Source organism: Siphateles boraxobius, unplaced genomic scaffold (assembly GCF_051911475.1).
Source record: "Siphateles boraxobius isolate OS27281-9 unplaced genomic scaffold, OSU_SipBor_1 11, whole genome shotgun sequence".
In the NCBI taxonomy this organism is placed as follows: Eukaryota; Metazoa; Chordata; class Actinopteri; order Cypriniformes; family Leuciscidae; genus Siphateles; species Siphateles boraxobius.
Window position 1 is genome coordinate 10,095,376 of NW_027508711.1, and position 15,492 is coordinate 10,110,867.

Below are 15,492 nucleotides of genomic sequence, written 5' to 3' on the forward strand. Positions count from 1 at the left end.
CTCCTCTGCATCTTCATCTGCATCTCCTCTGCATCTCCATCTCCTCTGCATCTCCATCTGCATCTCCATCTCCTCTGCATCTTCATCTGCATCTCCTCTGCATCTCCTCTGCATTTCCATCTCCTCTGCATCTTCATCTGCATCTCCTCTGCATCTCCTCTGCATCTCCATCTCCTCTGCATTTCCATCTCCTCTGCATCTCCATCTGCATCTCCATCTCCATCTCCATGCCCTCTGCATTTCCATCTCCTCTGCATCTCCTCTGCATCTCCTCTGCATCTCCATCTCCTCTGCATTTACATCTCCTCTGCATCTCCAACTGCATCTCCTCTGCATCTCCAACTGCATCTCCTCTGCATCTCCTCTGCATCTCCATCTTTGTGAGCCTCTTCCTTCTTTCTGTTAGCTGAGTAGAAGTCAAATGAGAATGAACATTTAATTGTGTTAATTAGACCAATGTCAAAAATGCTGCTGCACTGCTAGACACCGGATGCTATTTAGTTATTTAATATGTATAATGCTTGTAAAGTCAAGTAGCCTACATCCATGATATGCTCAAGCCTTACCTGACTGAATTATGTTTTTATATTTCATTTTTAGCTGCTGCATGTTCTTTTAATGCCTGCAGGATTGCACCTACATGAAAATTAAAATTAGGTTGAATAACATCTTCCAGTTTCACCTCTGATATTATAACAGTTGGGTAAGTTACTCTAAAATAGTTATTAATTACTAACTACAAATGACATCTTCAACAGTGATTAATGTAATAATTACTATCTCTAGAAAGTATTGGTCTACTTATTACTAATTACTTTATAAATCCCATATCAACCTCAACAAATTGAACAATACAAAAAGAGACAATAAACTGCACTTTTAATACTTTCAAATTAATAATATACAATTGCATGAATTATTCTTGAATTGACCAAAGAGAGAAGGTTACATTATATACCTTTAAAAATTTTTTTATGTTAAATCCAATGTTGTTTTATACAGAATTGTTCTATAGTCTATGCAGTATTTAATGCAATGACATCATATTTTACTTTATATTACAGAAGAATAAAGAGTAATCCCATTAATTAAATTACAGTATTTAGAATACTTGGTAATTACACCCAACACTGTATAACAGTAATTAAAATGTAAACTTACGCATTGACTCGAGCAACTACTGTATTAACTCTCTCGATCGCCGCTGCTGCCCTGTTGCTTAAAAAGAAAATGATGACATGTGATACTTCCTTCTATTTTAGCCAAAATGTGGCAGCATAATTTTACTAGCTGACAACCTTCACGTCAGACGGGACTGGATTTAATAGGAGAAACGACAAAAATGGGAGTGAAACGATTATCTACTTAAATTGAATATAGTTCACCCAAAAATTAAAATTCTGTCATCATTTACTAATCCTAAAGTTGTTCCAAACCTGTATGAGTTTCTTTGTTCTGTTGAACTCAAAAGAAGACATTTTGAAGAATGTTGTTAATCAAACAGTTGACGGCACCCATTGACTTCCACAGTCATTTTTTTCCCTACGAAGTCAATAAGGTACCGTCAACTGTCTACCAACATTCTTCACAAGAGTTCTAAAATATTTTTCACTAGTTTTTTTGATTAACTTTAGTTTGGGAAACACTGGCATAATGTAATTGTGGGAGGAGACCGGCCAGCAATCAGTTTCAGGTGCAGGTGGTTAGTTCTATCATTAGGACCGCATAAAGGGTTCTTACAGCAACAGGTGGTGATTGTTCTGGCGTGTGTTTGTTGCGCTCAACTGGCAGTCTCTGTACCCTTTCATATAGGTAGGTTTTGTTTGTGTGGAATGATTGCACCTTAACGGCGCAATCCCATCTTTCTGTTATGTTTTTCTTTTAGGCTGATTATTTAAGAGGGTTTATTCTCTGTCTGGGAAGCGAGGCAGACAAACATTTATTGCTGCGGTACCTTCAATGGGCTGACGGCCGTGTTGGAATTCTGAATACTGGTAAACGCAGTATACACTAAGACCGATCGTTTGTGAGTTTGATGCAATTAACAGACAAATGTAGTTGATGTAGTAATCTCTTCTCTTGTTTTAGTACCCTTTATCAATCAGGTTTGGGGATTGAGAGCTGAGATTGGGTAACTGTGTTGCAGCTGTACTTTCGCTAAAGTAGGCAATGTTTTGTTTGATTGTTTTATATTGTGGGCTGCATTGATGTGTACTAACATGCATGTGTCCTTTATTGTTAAAGGGGCAGACCAGCCACTGTTTCTTGTATATTTTAGATTTATATTGTGTTTATTGTTGTTGTTATTCGAGATTGATTTTGATCTTAAAAATTGTTTTTCTTTGTTTCCTGGTACTGCTCTCCTCTTTTTGTATGTTCCAGTGCTCAAAGACTTTTGTACAGGGCCGGGCCTGCATCTACACTAAAGCCTCCTTCGGTGTGATTTGGGTGGTGTGACACTGCTGTGTGGTGTGTACTTGAGGTTGGCACTGAAATAGTGACTTAAAGGTTACTACTTATTTGCGGTGTATGCTGTGGGGTTTCTTCTGTTTTCTCTTGTCTCTTACAGGTGGTAGGAGGTCCACAAGGGCAGGCCCGCCCCTCTTGCAGTCTTGAGGAGAGCTAATTCTAATTTTTTTGTGACTGTTATTATCAACACGTTTTAACATTTGATGGTTTTATTGGAACAATAAAATTGTTATATTTTTATAAACTACATCTGTTGTCCAAATCCATATTGTGACCTGTAGAGGGCTCCTCCTGCCTTAAGTAAGGAGGTGGCGTAGTCAGTTTATGGTTCCTACACTACATAATGCTTAATGCATTTTATGTTGTAATATTTTCGGAAAATATTTTCTCTCTCGCTCTCTCTCTCTCTCTTAATATATCAATATGGTATGCAATAATCTCATTCAGATCTAAGAGATAAACAAGATAGGTCAAAAGTAATCAAACTAGTCTGAATACATTACCTAAAATGAGTAATCTCTAGAGTACGTTACTAACTAAAATTTTCATCATGTAATTAGTAGTTTTGGCCTGAGAAAAGGATTGTTTTCACAATCTCCAAAATGCTCATTTGAAGGTGAAAAGACTGAACAGAAAAGTCATTTTGAGGTACAACTGTTGATTTTTACTTTATTTATCATGATTATTATACATTTAATTTATTATCGTACTTTACATCTATTATTATTATTTATTTTTCCTCCTCTGACTGACCCCAACCTTGTTTATCCAAGTAAATATTTTTCAATTTACAGGATGTCATGGGCTGTCTCACCTGTTGTTCCAGTTCTGCTGAGACATTGTTCCAATGTTTCCTAAATGTTCTATTTGTATCCGTATTGATGTTACATATAAAGCAGTCTTTCTATACACACATCACATCTTTCAGATTTAGCAATAAGATGTTGCAATACATATATTTAATGGACTTTTCATATTATTAAAAGTCTGGGTCTGGTAGTTGAGTAAAATAATTAAATCTGTGATACACCACTTCAGTGGCATTTACAAATTATTGGCAATCACAATTCAGATCCTGATCTGATTCATAACAGATACTGCATGTTTCTCATTCCCTTCCATTGTTCATGAACATGCAGACACTCCCGAATGCAGGACATTCAAAACATTTTTATTTTTACAGAACCTTAAAAAAAATAAAATAATGACCTGTAAAAAACAATCAATTACTAATACAGTAGGCATATGAAAATGGACACACACTCTCTGCAGTCCAGTCAAGAGAACAAACAGGAATCCAGAAGTCTAGAATTAATGAAAAGACTTTCCTCTTAATTATCGTCATGGAGGGAATATTCACGATTCAGTGTCTCATGCCTCTGGTCTTCATAATGTCTCAAAGTCAGTGACATGGCTAGAATAGTTTGAATGTGGGTTGGATCTGTGAGAAAAATTAAATTTTGGTTTCAGCATATGAAAAGTAGCATTTATTATAAAATGTTAATTTGAGAATTTATATTTACAGAAAAAAAAAGCACAATACAATATAGGGGGGGGGGGGGGGGGGTTGAAAGCTCACTCTGGGTAGAACTGCGGTCCGGTCATGTGGAGGTTTGCAGAGAAGATACAGTGAGAAGCGGAGTGAAGACTGTTGGGAACACCTTGTTGCATCTCCAAGCTTTGGTTTATGTTGGCTGACAAAACAAAAGGGTGAAAAGTAATTTGGCTTCATATCATGTTTAACCAGGCTATTAACAGAATGATCCAAATAATTCAAATCTTGGATGGTTTAAAGAAAAAAACCTTTAAAATATCAGTAAGCTTAAAGGGATAGTTCACTAGTGTAATAGCGTAGGCTTCTGTTGTTGTACGTCACACGCATCACACACATGACCAGCGTCGGCCAATAGTGAGCCTACGTGTGACGTAGCTCTGAGCTAACACACTACGTTAACTGACTCTAGGCCCACAGAGAAGGAAATGAATAGTTGTAATAAAGTCGTTAGATTTGTTTGTTTTTGCGCACAAAAAGTATTCTCGTCGCTTGATAAACTTAAGATTGAGCCACTGTAGTCACTTGGACTATTTTAACGATGTCTTTAATAACTTTTCGAGGCCGGCAAGTTTCAATCCCTGAAGAACCTCCATAGGCTTCCATGATCCAGCTCTCAGATTTCATCAAAAATATCTTAATTCGTGTTCCGAAGATGAACGAAGGTCTTACGGGGTTTGAACAATATGAGTGGGAGTAATTACTGACAGAATTTTCATTTTTGGGTGAACTATCCCTTTAATCAATTAGTGTTTAGTGTTATTAATTAATGTATATCATGTCTGAAATATCATTAGTTTGAGGGCTCAGAGACACTATAACTTGGGAAAACTTGGAAAGAATAAAACAGGTTATTACATACACAGTCGTCTTATGATTCAAGGACTTTTTAAAGCTCCTTTTATTTTAAATAGGGCTGCAACTAACGATTATTTTGATAATCGATTAATCGGACGATTATTTTTTCGATTAATCGATTAATCGGATAGAAATTAAATTAGATTTTTTTTTATTATAACTAAATAAAACCGTAAATCAGGGTATTTATGTGTAAAAGTGTACTTTAAAAAGTGCAAAAGCCACACATTGAGTTTTACTAATATCAATATTTGCATTGTTTTTAATGATAATTGCTGATGGCAAGTTGACAAACATGATTATTGTTAAAAAAATGATATCCAACATATTATGTTTTAACAAAATTTTTGTTAAAACAAATTTACACAGACATGTTGTTCAGATGTGAATATCTGAACTAAAAACAAACTAAAAACATCTAAAATATATAATTCATTTAATTTTTATTTAAAATGTATTATATATAAGGAATATAAGGATAAAGAATATAATATAGGCCTATATTATATATATAATACGAAAATAATATAATATAAGGATAAATTGATTAAATAAATATAGAAAGACTGAAAACAATTGTGTGAATGTAGAGCCGCAGTAGATCGCGTTTGAAAAACAATTAAAACTTAGTAGACAAATGCTATAAAAAGAGAACGGAATGGAGGTAACGTTACCCAGCAAGCTAACAGGCTTGAGTAAAGGACAGGAGAAATTATGCATTAGTGCACAAGCATTCGCTGAAAACCACTGACTACAGTGACTAAAAAACAATATTTTACTGCTGCTGTTATTAACTGCCTTTGTATTTAATGCTTCACTTTGTAAACACCGTTTTAATTTAACCTATTTCTGCGGTAGCGCTATTTTAATCCATCACTTACGTTGGGAGCGAACTGATTGCACAACCTGATGCTCGAGACAAAATACAGACATCCCGGAAGTCCCGAGAGTCTCCCGCATATTGATTGCGGCTCGCTGATGCCCGCGAATTAGTTCAAACTCCCGAAATCTAGAAAGCGCATGCGAGACAGAAGAGACTGCTCCAAACCGTGTAGCGCGCGCGCTCGGCAGAGCGCCTGAGGGAGAGAGACCTTGCGTGTGTGTGCGTACCAGTAAACGCTCCCCGTGACGTAAGCAGACCAACTAATCGATAATGACATTCGTTGACAACGATTTCCATAATCGATTATAATCGATTTTATCGATTAGTTGTTGCAGCCCTAATTTTAAATCAAGCACAATAAAGACAATGAAGGTGGGTTTATTACTGCCAATCTGGACAGTATCAAAGACCTACTGTACCCGTGTCTATCCTTTCTGCAGTAATGTTAAGGCATATACTCACTAAAATCAAATTTAAGGGGCATATGACCCTTAGACTTTTTAGACTTCTAAGTCAACGGCTTAGAATGTCAGTAACAATTGATGGACCCCATTGACTTCCATAGTATTTTTTTTCCTACTATGGAAGTCAATGGGGTCCATCAACTGTGTGGTTACCGACATTCATCAAAATAACATCTATTGTGTTAAGCAGAAGAAAAAAATTCATACAGGTTTGAAACAACTTGAGGGTCAGTAAATGATGACAGAATTGTCATTTTTAAGCGAATTAATCCTTTAACTTATACTGAACGTGGTATATTCAAAGACAGGGACACAAATAAGTAGCAGAACCTGGAGGAATAAGAGTGCTCTGCCCTCTGACGTCTCTGACTGATGGGTAAGGGTTAGATCTCGGTGCCAATGTCAGACTGGAGAGTGAGGAGATTGGGGTCCCAGCAGGGATGGCCGTCGGTCCTCTGGGGACGGAACGCTTCTTTGGCTGATAGACCCAATCTGTTTTAATGCAGAAAAATGAGAAAAAAAAAAACCAGAAGCAGTTTCAAAAGAGAATCTATGTATGCCTTTTAAAGTGCCCCTATATTGCCTCCCCCCACCCTGAATTTTACCTTTTATGTAGCATGTAATATATCAGTTTGTGAAGGTAAAAGGTCCGCAAAGTCCCAAAGATCAAAGTACATGATAAATTAAGTCCTGGGGACCCCACACACTGCACATTTTGTCCGTCCCTCACTTCTGACACACTCTGTTCAGTGTATGGATCTCTCGAGCTGATGATCTGAATCAGCTGTGTTGAATAAGAGAGGAATACAAAATATGCAGTGGGTCCCCAGGACTAAGATTGAAAACCACTGCTTTATCCATTAAACCGGTACACTGTGAGAAAGGAGGTGAAGCTGCAATGTATATTATAAGAAAATTAAAGTGTTTTTTAACACTTTGGATGCATATAAACTAATTGTAGGAGACCTCCAAAACAAAACTAGGAACCTTTAAAATAGCCTAGGGACACTTTAATGTCTTCGAATATTTCCGCATAGATTACCTGGGTACTTCCGCATGTGTTCTGCCTTGATTTTACGTGCTTCCACGTAGTATGGCTCCTTCTGCTCTTCAGACAGTTTGTTCCATTCTAACCCCAGCAGGACACTGATGTCGCAGTGGCTGGTAATAGGGTAGGCCTTAGACAAGGTGGGTCGGTGAATCTTTGACCATAATATGAAGGCATTCATGGGTCTTTTGATAGACACATTTTTGTTCTGCGATCTTGCCACCTTACTTTCTGCTCACAAAAACAATTCAAATGTAATGTTGCATCTTGCATGCACATGAAAACTTTACATAGTCATAAAAGTGCTTAGGCCATGAAGTAAATGTGTCACTTAACCAATTATTTTCCTTTTTTCCCTAAAGCTAAAAACTCTTATCTTGAACCATAAAAAGTATAATAATTAAATGTAACTTTTATCTTTACAGCTATACTTTAAAATTAGTGCTTGAAATAGAAATGTAAAGGAAGAGAATGGCGCTTTTTTTTAGAGTTATGGTTAATATCCCTCCCCTCACCTACCTGAAGTCGACTGTGTAAAATTAAGCCCTTGGATATAGTCTTGCACAGAAGCCTCGTTGATTGGCTCACGGTTGTTTACAGGCGCCTCGCTAATTGGTTGATGGTTTACTATCGGAAATGGCGCCTCCAGGATTGGCTGATGGTATAGCATTGGAAAAGGCGCCGTTATAAGTGGCTGATGGTTTACCAACGGAAAATACGAATGGCTGATTTGCTGATTGTTTACCATCTGAAAAGGCGGCACGCCGATTAGCTGATAGTTTGTTTCTGGGAAAGGCGCGTCACTGGACAAATTAGAATTAAATGGCTGATATTTAAATGACTGATGCGTGCCTTTAGGTGAAGAAACCTGCGAAATGTTTGACGAGGAAAGTGCGTGATCTCCCATCTCCAGTGAATCTTGAACCGAGGGATGAAGTGGACATATAACGTTATCCATGTCAGCGTTTTCCTGTTCAATACCAAAGTCTCTTGTCACCGACATGTTGACTGAGTTGTAATCTTCATGCGGTGGTTGATCTTGTCTGTGAGTCGTCAAACTGTTAACTTCAGTTCGGTAACCGACTCGTTGAGCTTCGATAGAACTATTAGCTATAAAAATACCATTTTCTTCTGCTTCTCGTTCACATTTGGGTTCCGCTTCATCAGTTGTTGAACCTTCTTCAGCTTCTCTGAACCTCAACCTCGCTCTCATTTTGGGGTGTCTGTCCATTAGTTTGTCAGCCTGTCGTAACTCAACAGTAACGGTCGTGGAATGTCTCAAATTACACTCCTGCATCCTTCAAGAAAACAAAAACAAACATTGTTTCTAAACGTCAGATGATCGATTCTCGCGAGGGTGACGACATCAAGAGCAATTCGTAAATTCTCATCCGATATTTATCCAAAATTGTATTTGGGTCAATTTCATTGTCGGGCCACATAAACCCACAATTAAAATAAAATAAAATGAAGTAACAATAATTATTATTATTTATAATATTAATAAAACCGTTATGTGGGTAAAGTCGGTTGAGCTACTTTCAAAGTTCCACATGCCCTCTTAAAGGTATAGCTAAGCTCAACCAAAAAAGAACATTTTATCATCATTTACTCGCCCTCAATTTGTTACAAACCTGTATGAGTTTTTTTCCTACTGTTGAACACACACACACATGATATTTTAAAGAATGTAGGAAATCAAAAAGTTGACGGTAGTCATTGACTTCCATAGTAGTAGGGGAAAAATACTGTGGAAGTCAATGAATGCCATCAACTGTCTGGTTACCATCATTATTCAAAATTATTTTGTGTCCAACAGAAGAAAGAAACTCGTACAGGTTTGAAACAACTTGAGGGTGAGTAATTGATAATTTTCATTTTTGGGTGAACCATCTAACTCTCTAAAGCCATGTGTATGCGTTTCATGTTTTTATACTTGATAAATCTGGATTTATGGCTCATATACTATGATAAAGGAGCTATTAATCAAAAAGCTCAGTAGTTTTTATTGTGGGGGCAAAACATATAATCCTGTGCAATTCAATGATTGTAATCTACAAATGAACCTTCCTCAAAAGCCAGATGGATCATATTTGATAAATACGGTATTTTAGCATTATTTTTCTCAAAATGTATGGATAATCAAGTAAACTAAGTTGCTTCAGTCCAGTAAATGTTCATTTTGAAATATTAGTAATATAAATTACCATATATCAGAGTAGAAGATTCTATACAACAGGTTTTTCAGCAAAGTTTTGTTCAATTTGATAATTTAAAGAACATAAAAATGCATGTATCATATGATAGTCCTACAGAGGCTTTATAGGGTTGTGACTAACCCTGGTGTCGACACTGGAGGGAGCCACAGGACACAAGACGTTTGAGAGATTCTCTACTGTACCGAATCAAGAGACCATCATAGGAAAGCTGTTTTTTAATTTATTATACATTTTTGAAACAGATTTGGTTTCAATAGAGGCACTAATCACCTCTTTGAATTATAGTACTACCAATTTATTAAAATGATAGGAATTATCCATCTAAGTTTAAGAAACCAAGAAACCTACTTTCATGAACAAAATCAAATTAACGTAACAATTATCCACTAATTAAAGTGTTACTCTCTCCTACTGACCACTCACCATTAAAGTAGCAAAGACCATTTTTGATGAAATCGTTTAATGTTAAACAAAATCTTTTGAGTACAATAAAATCCCCCCCAAAAAAAATTTATCTGAAAAGAAACTATAATAAAAGAGGCGCTTGATCTTCTGTTTCTCTTTACATTTGCATAAACTAAAAAGTGTTTACTGAATTTACCCATGTCTAGAACAATGTATTTAAGCACATGATCTCTCTGTATAATGTTAAGTATTAAAATAAGAAACTAAACCCCTATGGAATAAATCTAAATAGTAATAAAATAAAGATTTGGTCATTTGGAACATAATGCCTGTTGGAGGACCCCTTGTTTGTTTACGTGTAAAGCAGCATATGAGAAAATGGACAAAACCAAATGTAAAAATAATAATAAAAAGGGCCAGTAAACTTCATTTAGGGTTCACAATGCCTTCATTGATTCCATAGCCACCAGACATTTCATAAATGTAACTGACCCGCAAAACGCTTAAAACTGTAAAATCGACATGCAAAAAAAAAAGAACAATGGATATGACTGTTATTATGAGGCATTATAAATACCAATTCAAGTAGTTAATAGAAATGTGTAACACCACTCCTGCTACGACCAAAGCACATTTTTCTCAAACTCGGTTGGAAGAGACCCCTAAAAATCATTTAAGAATGTAATGACTTATGCTTTTCATGTAACAGTTTTGGATCCATCAAGTACAGTTAATAACCTTCATAAAAATTTGTATTATTAAAATGGTGGCCATTTTCACCGGCAGGCACACTTCAAATTTCGCTCAGGCAGCTTGCTACACGAAAGTACTGAAACTATATCCACAGATATAGTCTGTAAAAAAACGAACACAAAAAATCTTGTTGACCGTATTCATCTAAATAACAGATGTTGGAGTGATAACGGAATATAAGGAGTGACGGTGTATCAGACACACCGTAACAATTCAAATCGGAAACAAAAACAAGGACCTGTGGTAGTTTGTCCCGTCTTATACCACCATCTGAGAAGTGAGTCAAATAATTTACTTTTTGCACACCGAGATATTTACAGTCAACCCTTCACAGCCTTTAAATCACAGCATGAGTGATGCAAAATATGAGGTAATTTCTGAAATCAGATGTACTTTAAATGGTGAACAGGGAGGGAAAAAAAACTGTTTCTGTTATGAAACAGTGGAATTTTTTTTTTACCAAACTGCACACAGCCATCTTTTTTTTCTTTTAAAAGTATACAATATGTTTTGCACCATTTACAAAAGAGAAATCAGATTATCAACCCCACATAAAATAAAAGCAGATTCTTGTGTGTGTGTTTTGTTTCTCTGTATCTGTTGACGTATAGGGGCAAATGATTGAAGAGTTGTGACACTGGCTAGTTTTGTCCATTTTACTGGATGCAGCTCCTTCTTTTGAGAAGGTGTATTTGGACCGTTAACCCTCTTGGAGTGGATCAGCCTTCATTTCCCAAAGTTGCCAAAGTTTGCAAAGGCATCTTGTTTAGGTTGCACCATGGCGGGGTTCATGCCCTGGCCAATACTCATGCTGGGCACACCGAGGGCACCTATTCCAGCAGGCACCATATTCATGCCTATTAGTCCTTGATTGACAGGCATTCCTCCAATACCCACAGAGCCCATTCCCATGGTGCCTGTTGCCATAGTAGGAGGCATTCCCATGCCCATGGTCCCTCCGGCCATCATGGGGGTCACTCCTGCTGACGGCTGGGCATTGAGTGCCATTCCGGACAAATTCTGGGTGACCATGTTCAAGGGAGGCTGAACACCTAAATGAGAAACATATTATAAATTACAGTTCTCGACAAATAAACAATACATGCAATTACTTACGACTGGGAAAGCACCTCAATTAGCAGTGGTGGACAGTAACAATATATTTCTTCCAGGTCTGTATTTAGAGTATTTTAATTTTGGGGAACTTTTACTTTTATTTCACTACATACTTTGGCATAATATTGTACTTTTTACTTCACTACATTAAAACATATCGTTCCATGCTATTTCGAATTGAAGAAATCTCCCCATCGTAAGAGCGATGTCCGACTCGTGTTGATTCTTTCCAATGGACCTGATGGAGTTAGTTCACAAATAACACTGAACAATTCATTTGCGAATTGCAGTTCCAGGCCCAGTTTAACAGACCGGGCTTAGAGTAAGACAGGATTAAGCCTTAGTTCAATTAAGACATTGAAGTAGCTTTTATAAACGCGCCTTAGAAAAAAAACATTACTGGTGTGCATCTTGAGACAAAACAATGGCACTTACATATTTTAAGATATGCCAGTGCAAGTTGCTTTCAGTTAAAACAGCTCAAACAACCATTTTAGTCTGGGACTAGCTTAAAGGCCCTTGCACACTGAGTCTGAAATTTTCATATAATTTCATTATTTTTCATATTCGGTGGCTCTGAATTGTCAAAACACCATTCAAACTGCTTGCTACGGATGCGAAAAACGCAGAAAATCGAACCTGATCCAATTTTTTTTATGATGGACAAAAGTCTGGCAGTGTGCAAGCGTGATTTGCACAACGTGAGGTCGTATTTATTTTTTAACGTGTGAAAATTTCGGACTCAGTGTGCAAGGGCCTTGAGCCTTGCCTGTGAAACCAGGGGCTACAGTTGCAACTGTTCTTGAGTCAACTCACTGATTCAATGATCCGCTCAAAATGAGCCAAGAACAGGAATATCTTCAAAGATCGAATGTGTGACCAAATAATGGCGAAAATAACTAATGAATTTTAGTATTGATTTTTGTCAGTGAAATCTTATTTAGGCCGTGACTATCAGTTATTTATGAACAAAATCAGCTTTTTAAGCCCATTGAAATGCTTAAATGTGTCCGCACTTGTGTGTTATCCACCTGTTTCCGGGGGGCGCTACTGTAAAAAATAAAGTGGGTGCAACTTCCGGTCAGGCGGTGGAAGTAGCATAACAATGGTATTTTGTGTGCTATTTAGCGAAGAGGCTAGGTGTTTTCTTTTATTTTCGGATCAATTTTTTACTATTTAAACTAAGTCGCAAACCTTTATGAGAGATGCCGTTACGGAGCTCATGGACAACATGTGCTAATTCAGTGGCCAATTTTATTATAGCCTACAATTATCCCATTATATAAACATCTCCATGTTTTCTGTGCTGATGCAGACGTGTTCATGTAACATGTAAGGGTGGCGCTGCCAATAAAACACATAAAAGCTGTCACAAAGAACCGGCAAAAGTAATGATTATGAATATGTAAAATATAGCAATGATACATTTTAACTAGGCTCTTTATTAATAGACAAGTGTTTTCTGTGTCGATGCTGACTCGCGATCTTCACAGTAGTGAACGCGCCGGAGAAAAATGCACATTTCATACGGATTACATAGTTTTCTTTCGTTTTGAATTGTTCCGTTTAAGACATTTCAAGCGTTCTGTAGATAATATATATATTTATATACAAATGACCGTATATATTTTTATTTTATAGTATTTTCATATTTTTTTATAATTTTTATTCTTAGAATTTGTAAATGTTTCTTGTTGTATTTGTATATGTGCACTGGAAGCTTCAGTACCAAGGAAAATTCCTTGTGTGTGCAAGCACACTTGGCAATAAAGTTCTTTCTGATTCTGATATATATTTCTCAGGTCAGTAAGGCAAGTAGACTATGCTGAGTTTCGGTTCATTTATGAGACTAGCTGCAGTTCAGGCGCCGGCGCCTCCGTGTGGTGATATTATTGTCTGCTATATTTACTTATTATTTATTAAATCCAGGTAATTTGTTGATGAAACATTGATTAAAATGAAGACACAATTAATACAAAACAAAATTCCCTTTCAGGGAACTGTCACGTCCGTGACATTGTTTTTTCCTCATAAATGCAAACATGAAAAATAAAATGAAATGAATATTTTATTTTCTGTGGAGAGCCAACCCTTCTTCATCCAGTGGGTAGTATGTTTGTGCAGTGTAATTCACATATTTCACAGAATTACTAAAAAAAAGAAATTGCCACCTAAAAATTTAAAGATTTTTTTGTGTCACGTCCGCAACACATGTTGCGCTACGCATGTGTATTTCCCTCATAATAAATATAAAATGCATGCGTTATATTTTTCTAATGTCTGGACTCCTTTATTAATGGAGTATGATATATAAACAGAAGTTTTAATACATTAAATGCATTTTTTGTGGTATTGTTTTGTATAATGTTAACTTCAAATAATAGGCTACTAACAGTAATTTAAAGATATGCTATAGCCTATTGGATCTGGACGGGAAGGATAACTCTGGGAGTTGAAATTCTGCCTTCCCAGACCGGGTGCGACACAGGTTCGTGGATCGATTTCGGTTTTATATTGCGTATGTTACAGCATATTTAACATGATTCTTTTTTTTATTATTATTTAGGATCAAACGCGGGTCTCTGTTTAAGAAACGCCGGCTCGCAGCGGCAGGTTCCAGAGCACCGCAGCGCATCTTCAAGTTTAGCCTAACCGAACGTCCAGTTCAACTGCCACAAGTTGATCTTCTAGTAATAAAGAATTCATCGTGGAAAAACACGCTGTATTATTATTGCATTTTTAATTTATAAAAAGTTAAATAATAATATATTTTAATATAAATATTAGTTTAGCCTATAACGTTAGTCGATCGATAATTCTCCCGACGATCGACTAAGAAAATGTAATCGAAACATCCCTAAGTAGCCTAAGTTACAGCTATTTCACCCTTCTTTAATTTCGTTGAAGTTATGTTCCCACATCGATAGCAAGTTTGGATCGCTAACGTTACATCTTGTTGAATGAATGAACGAGTGTCACGTCTCGCTTGTTTACTTCGAACCGGAAGACGCGCCCACTTTTGACGCAAGGCCTCATGGGACGTAGGAAACTTGTGGATTGTCTGTATAGGCGATTATGAACATGTTTGAATAGCTTTCCTCTTGAAATGTTAACGCATTTCCTCCCATATGATGTCTGAACATTGTATTTTTATACACTTTGCGCCACATATTTACACATTTTTACCTCAAAGAACAAGCTACTATCAACTCAAAGCAAGACAATCTGGTTTGAATCCTAAAGATAATTGTCAAGCAATGGGATTTCTAACCTTGCTGTATCATGGTATTGAGTGTGGGCTGTGTGGGCTTGGGAGGATTCAGGCCTGCAGACAGGAAATCCAGGCTGATGTTGACGCTTGGGTCTGACCAGGTGGCGGGCATTGGTACCTTCCCCCCTGACTTCTGTAGTCCCATCTGCTGAGTCAATAATGGACCCCCTATTGTCTGACAAAGAAAGAGCAGCAAGTAAATTACTGCAATTATTTATTTTTTATAATGTTTAATCAGAATGTCGTAACTAGATCTTCTGGTGAAAACGCCAGACTTCCCTCTGGTGATGTATGCAGTGTTGGGGAAAGTTCCTAGTAAAATGAATGCCTAAATTAATAACTAAAAAAATATTCACTATTCCTCAGTATAAATAAAAACAGTGAAATGCAAACCTGCAATAATTAAATGTTACACAAATATACTATACTATGCATTTAATCTCTCTTTATTAAC

General features: G+C 36.7%; 1 protein-coding gene and 1 pseudogene across 3 annotated transcripts in view; both read right to left on the minus strand.

Moving 5' to 3' along the window:
* Positions 1-3,619: 3,619 nt before the first annotated feature.
* LOC143702330 (uncharacterized) lies at positions 3,620-8,634 on the minus strand (annotated as a pseudogene). Its single transcript, XR_013190426.1, has 6 exons — positions 8,020-8,634; positions 7,794-7,929; positions 7,269-7,505; positions 6,557-6,718; positions 4,049-4,163; positions 3,620-3,910 (listed from the first exon to the last, which is right to left on the minus strand). The product of XR_013190426.1 is annotated as an uncharacterized LOC143702330 (transcript).
* A 1,302-nt stretch (positions 8,635-9,936) lies between these two features.
* clint1b (clathrin interactor 1b) overlaps positions 9,937-15,492 on the minus strand; it is a 40,004-nt gene continuing 34,448 nt past the window's right edge. For both annotated transcript variants that reach the window (XM_077196105.1, XM_077196094.1), the window contains 2 exons: positions 15,039-15,213; positions 9,937-11,703 (listed from right to left, as the gene is read on the minus strand). In XM_077196105.1, coding sequence (XP_077052220.1) covers positions 11,378-11,703; positions 15,039-15,213 — 501 coding nt within the window. In that variant the 3' untranslated portion in view covers positions 9,937-11,377. The remainder of the gene's footprint in view (positions 11,704-15,038; positions 15,214-15,492) is intronic.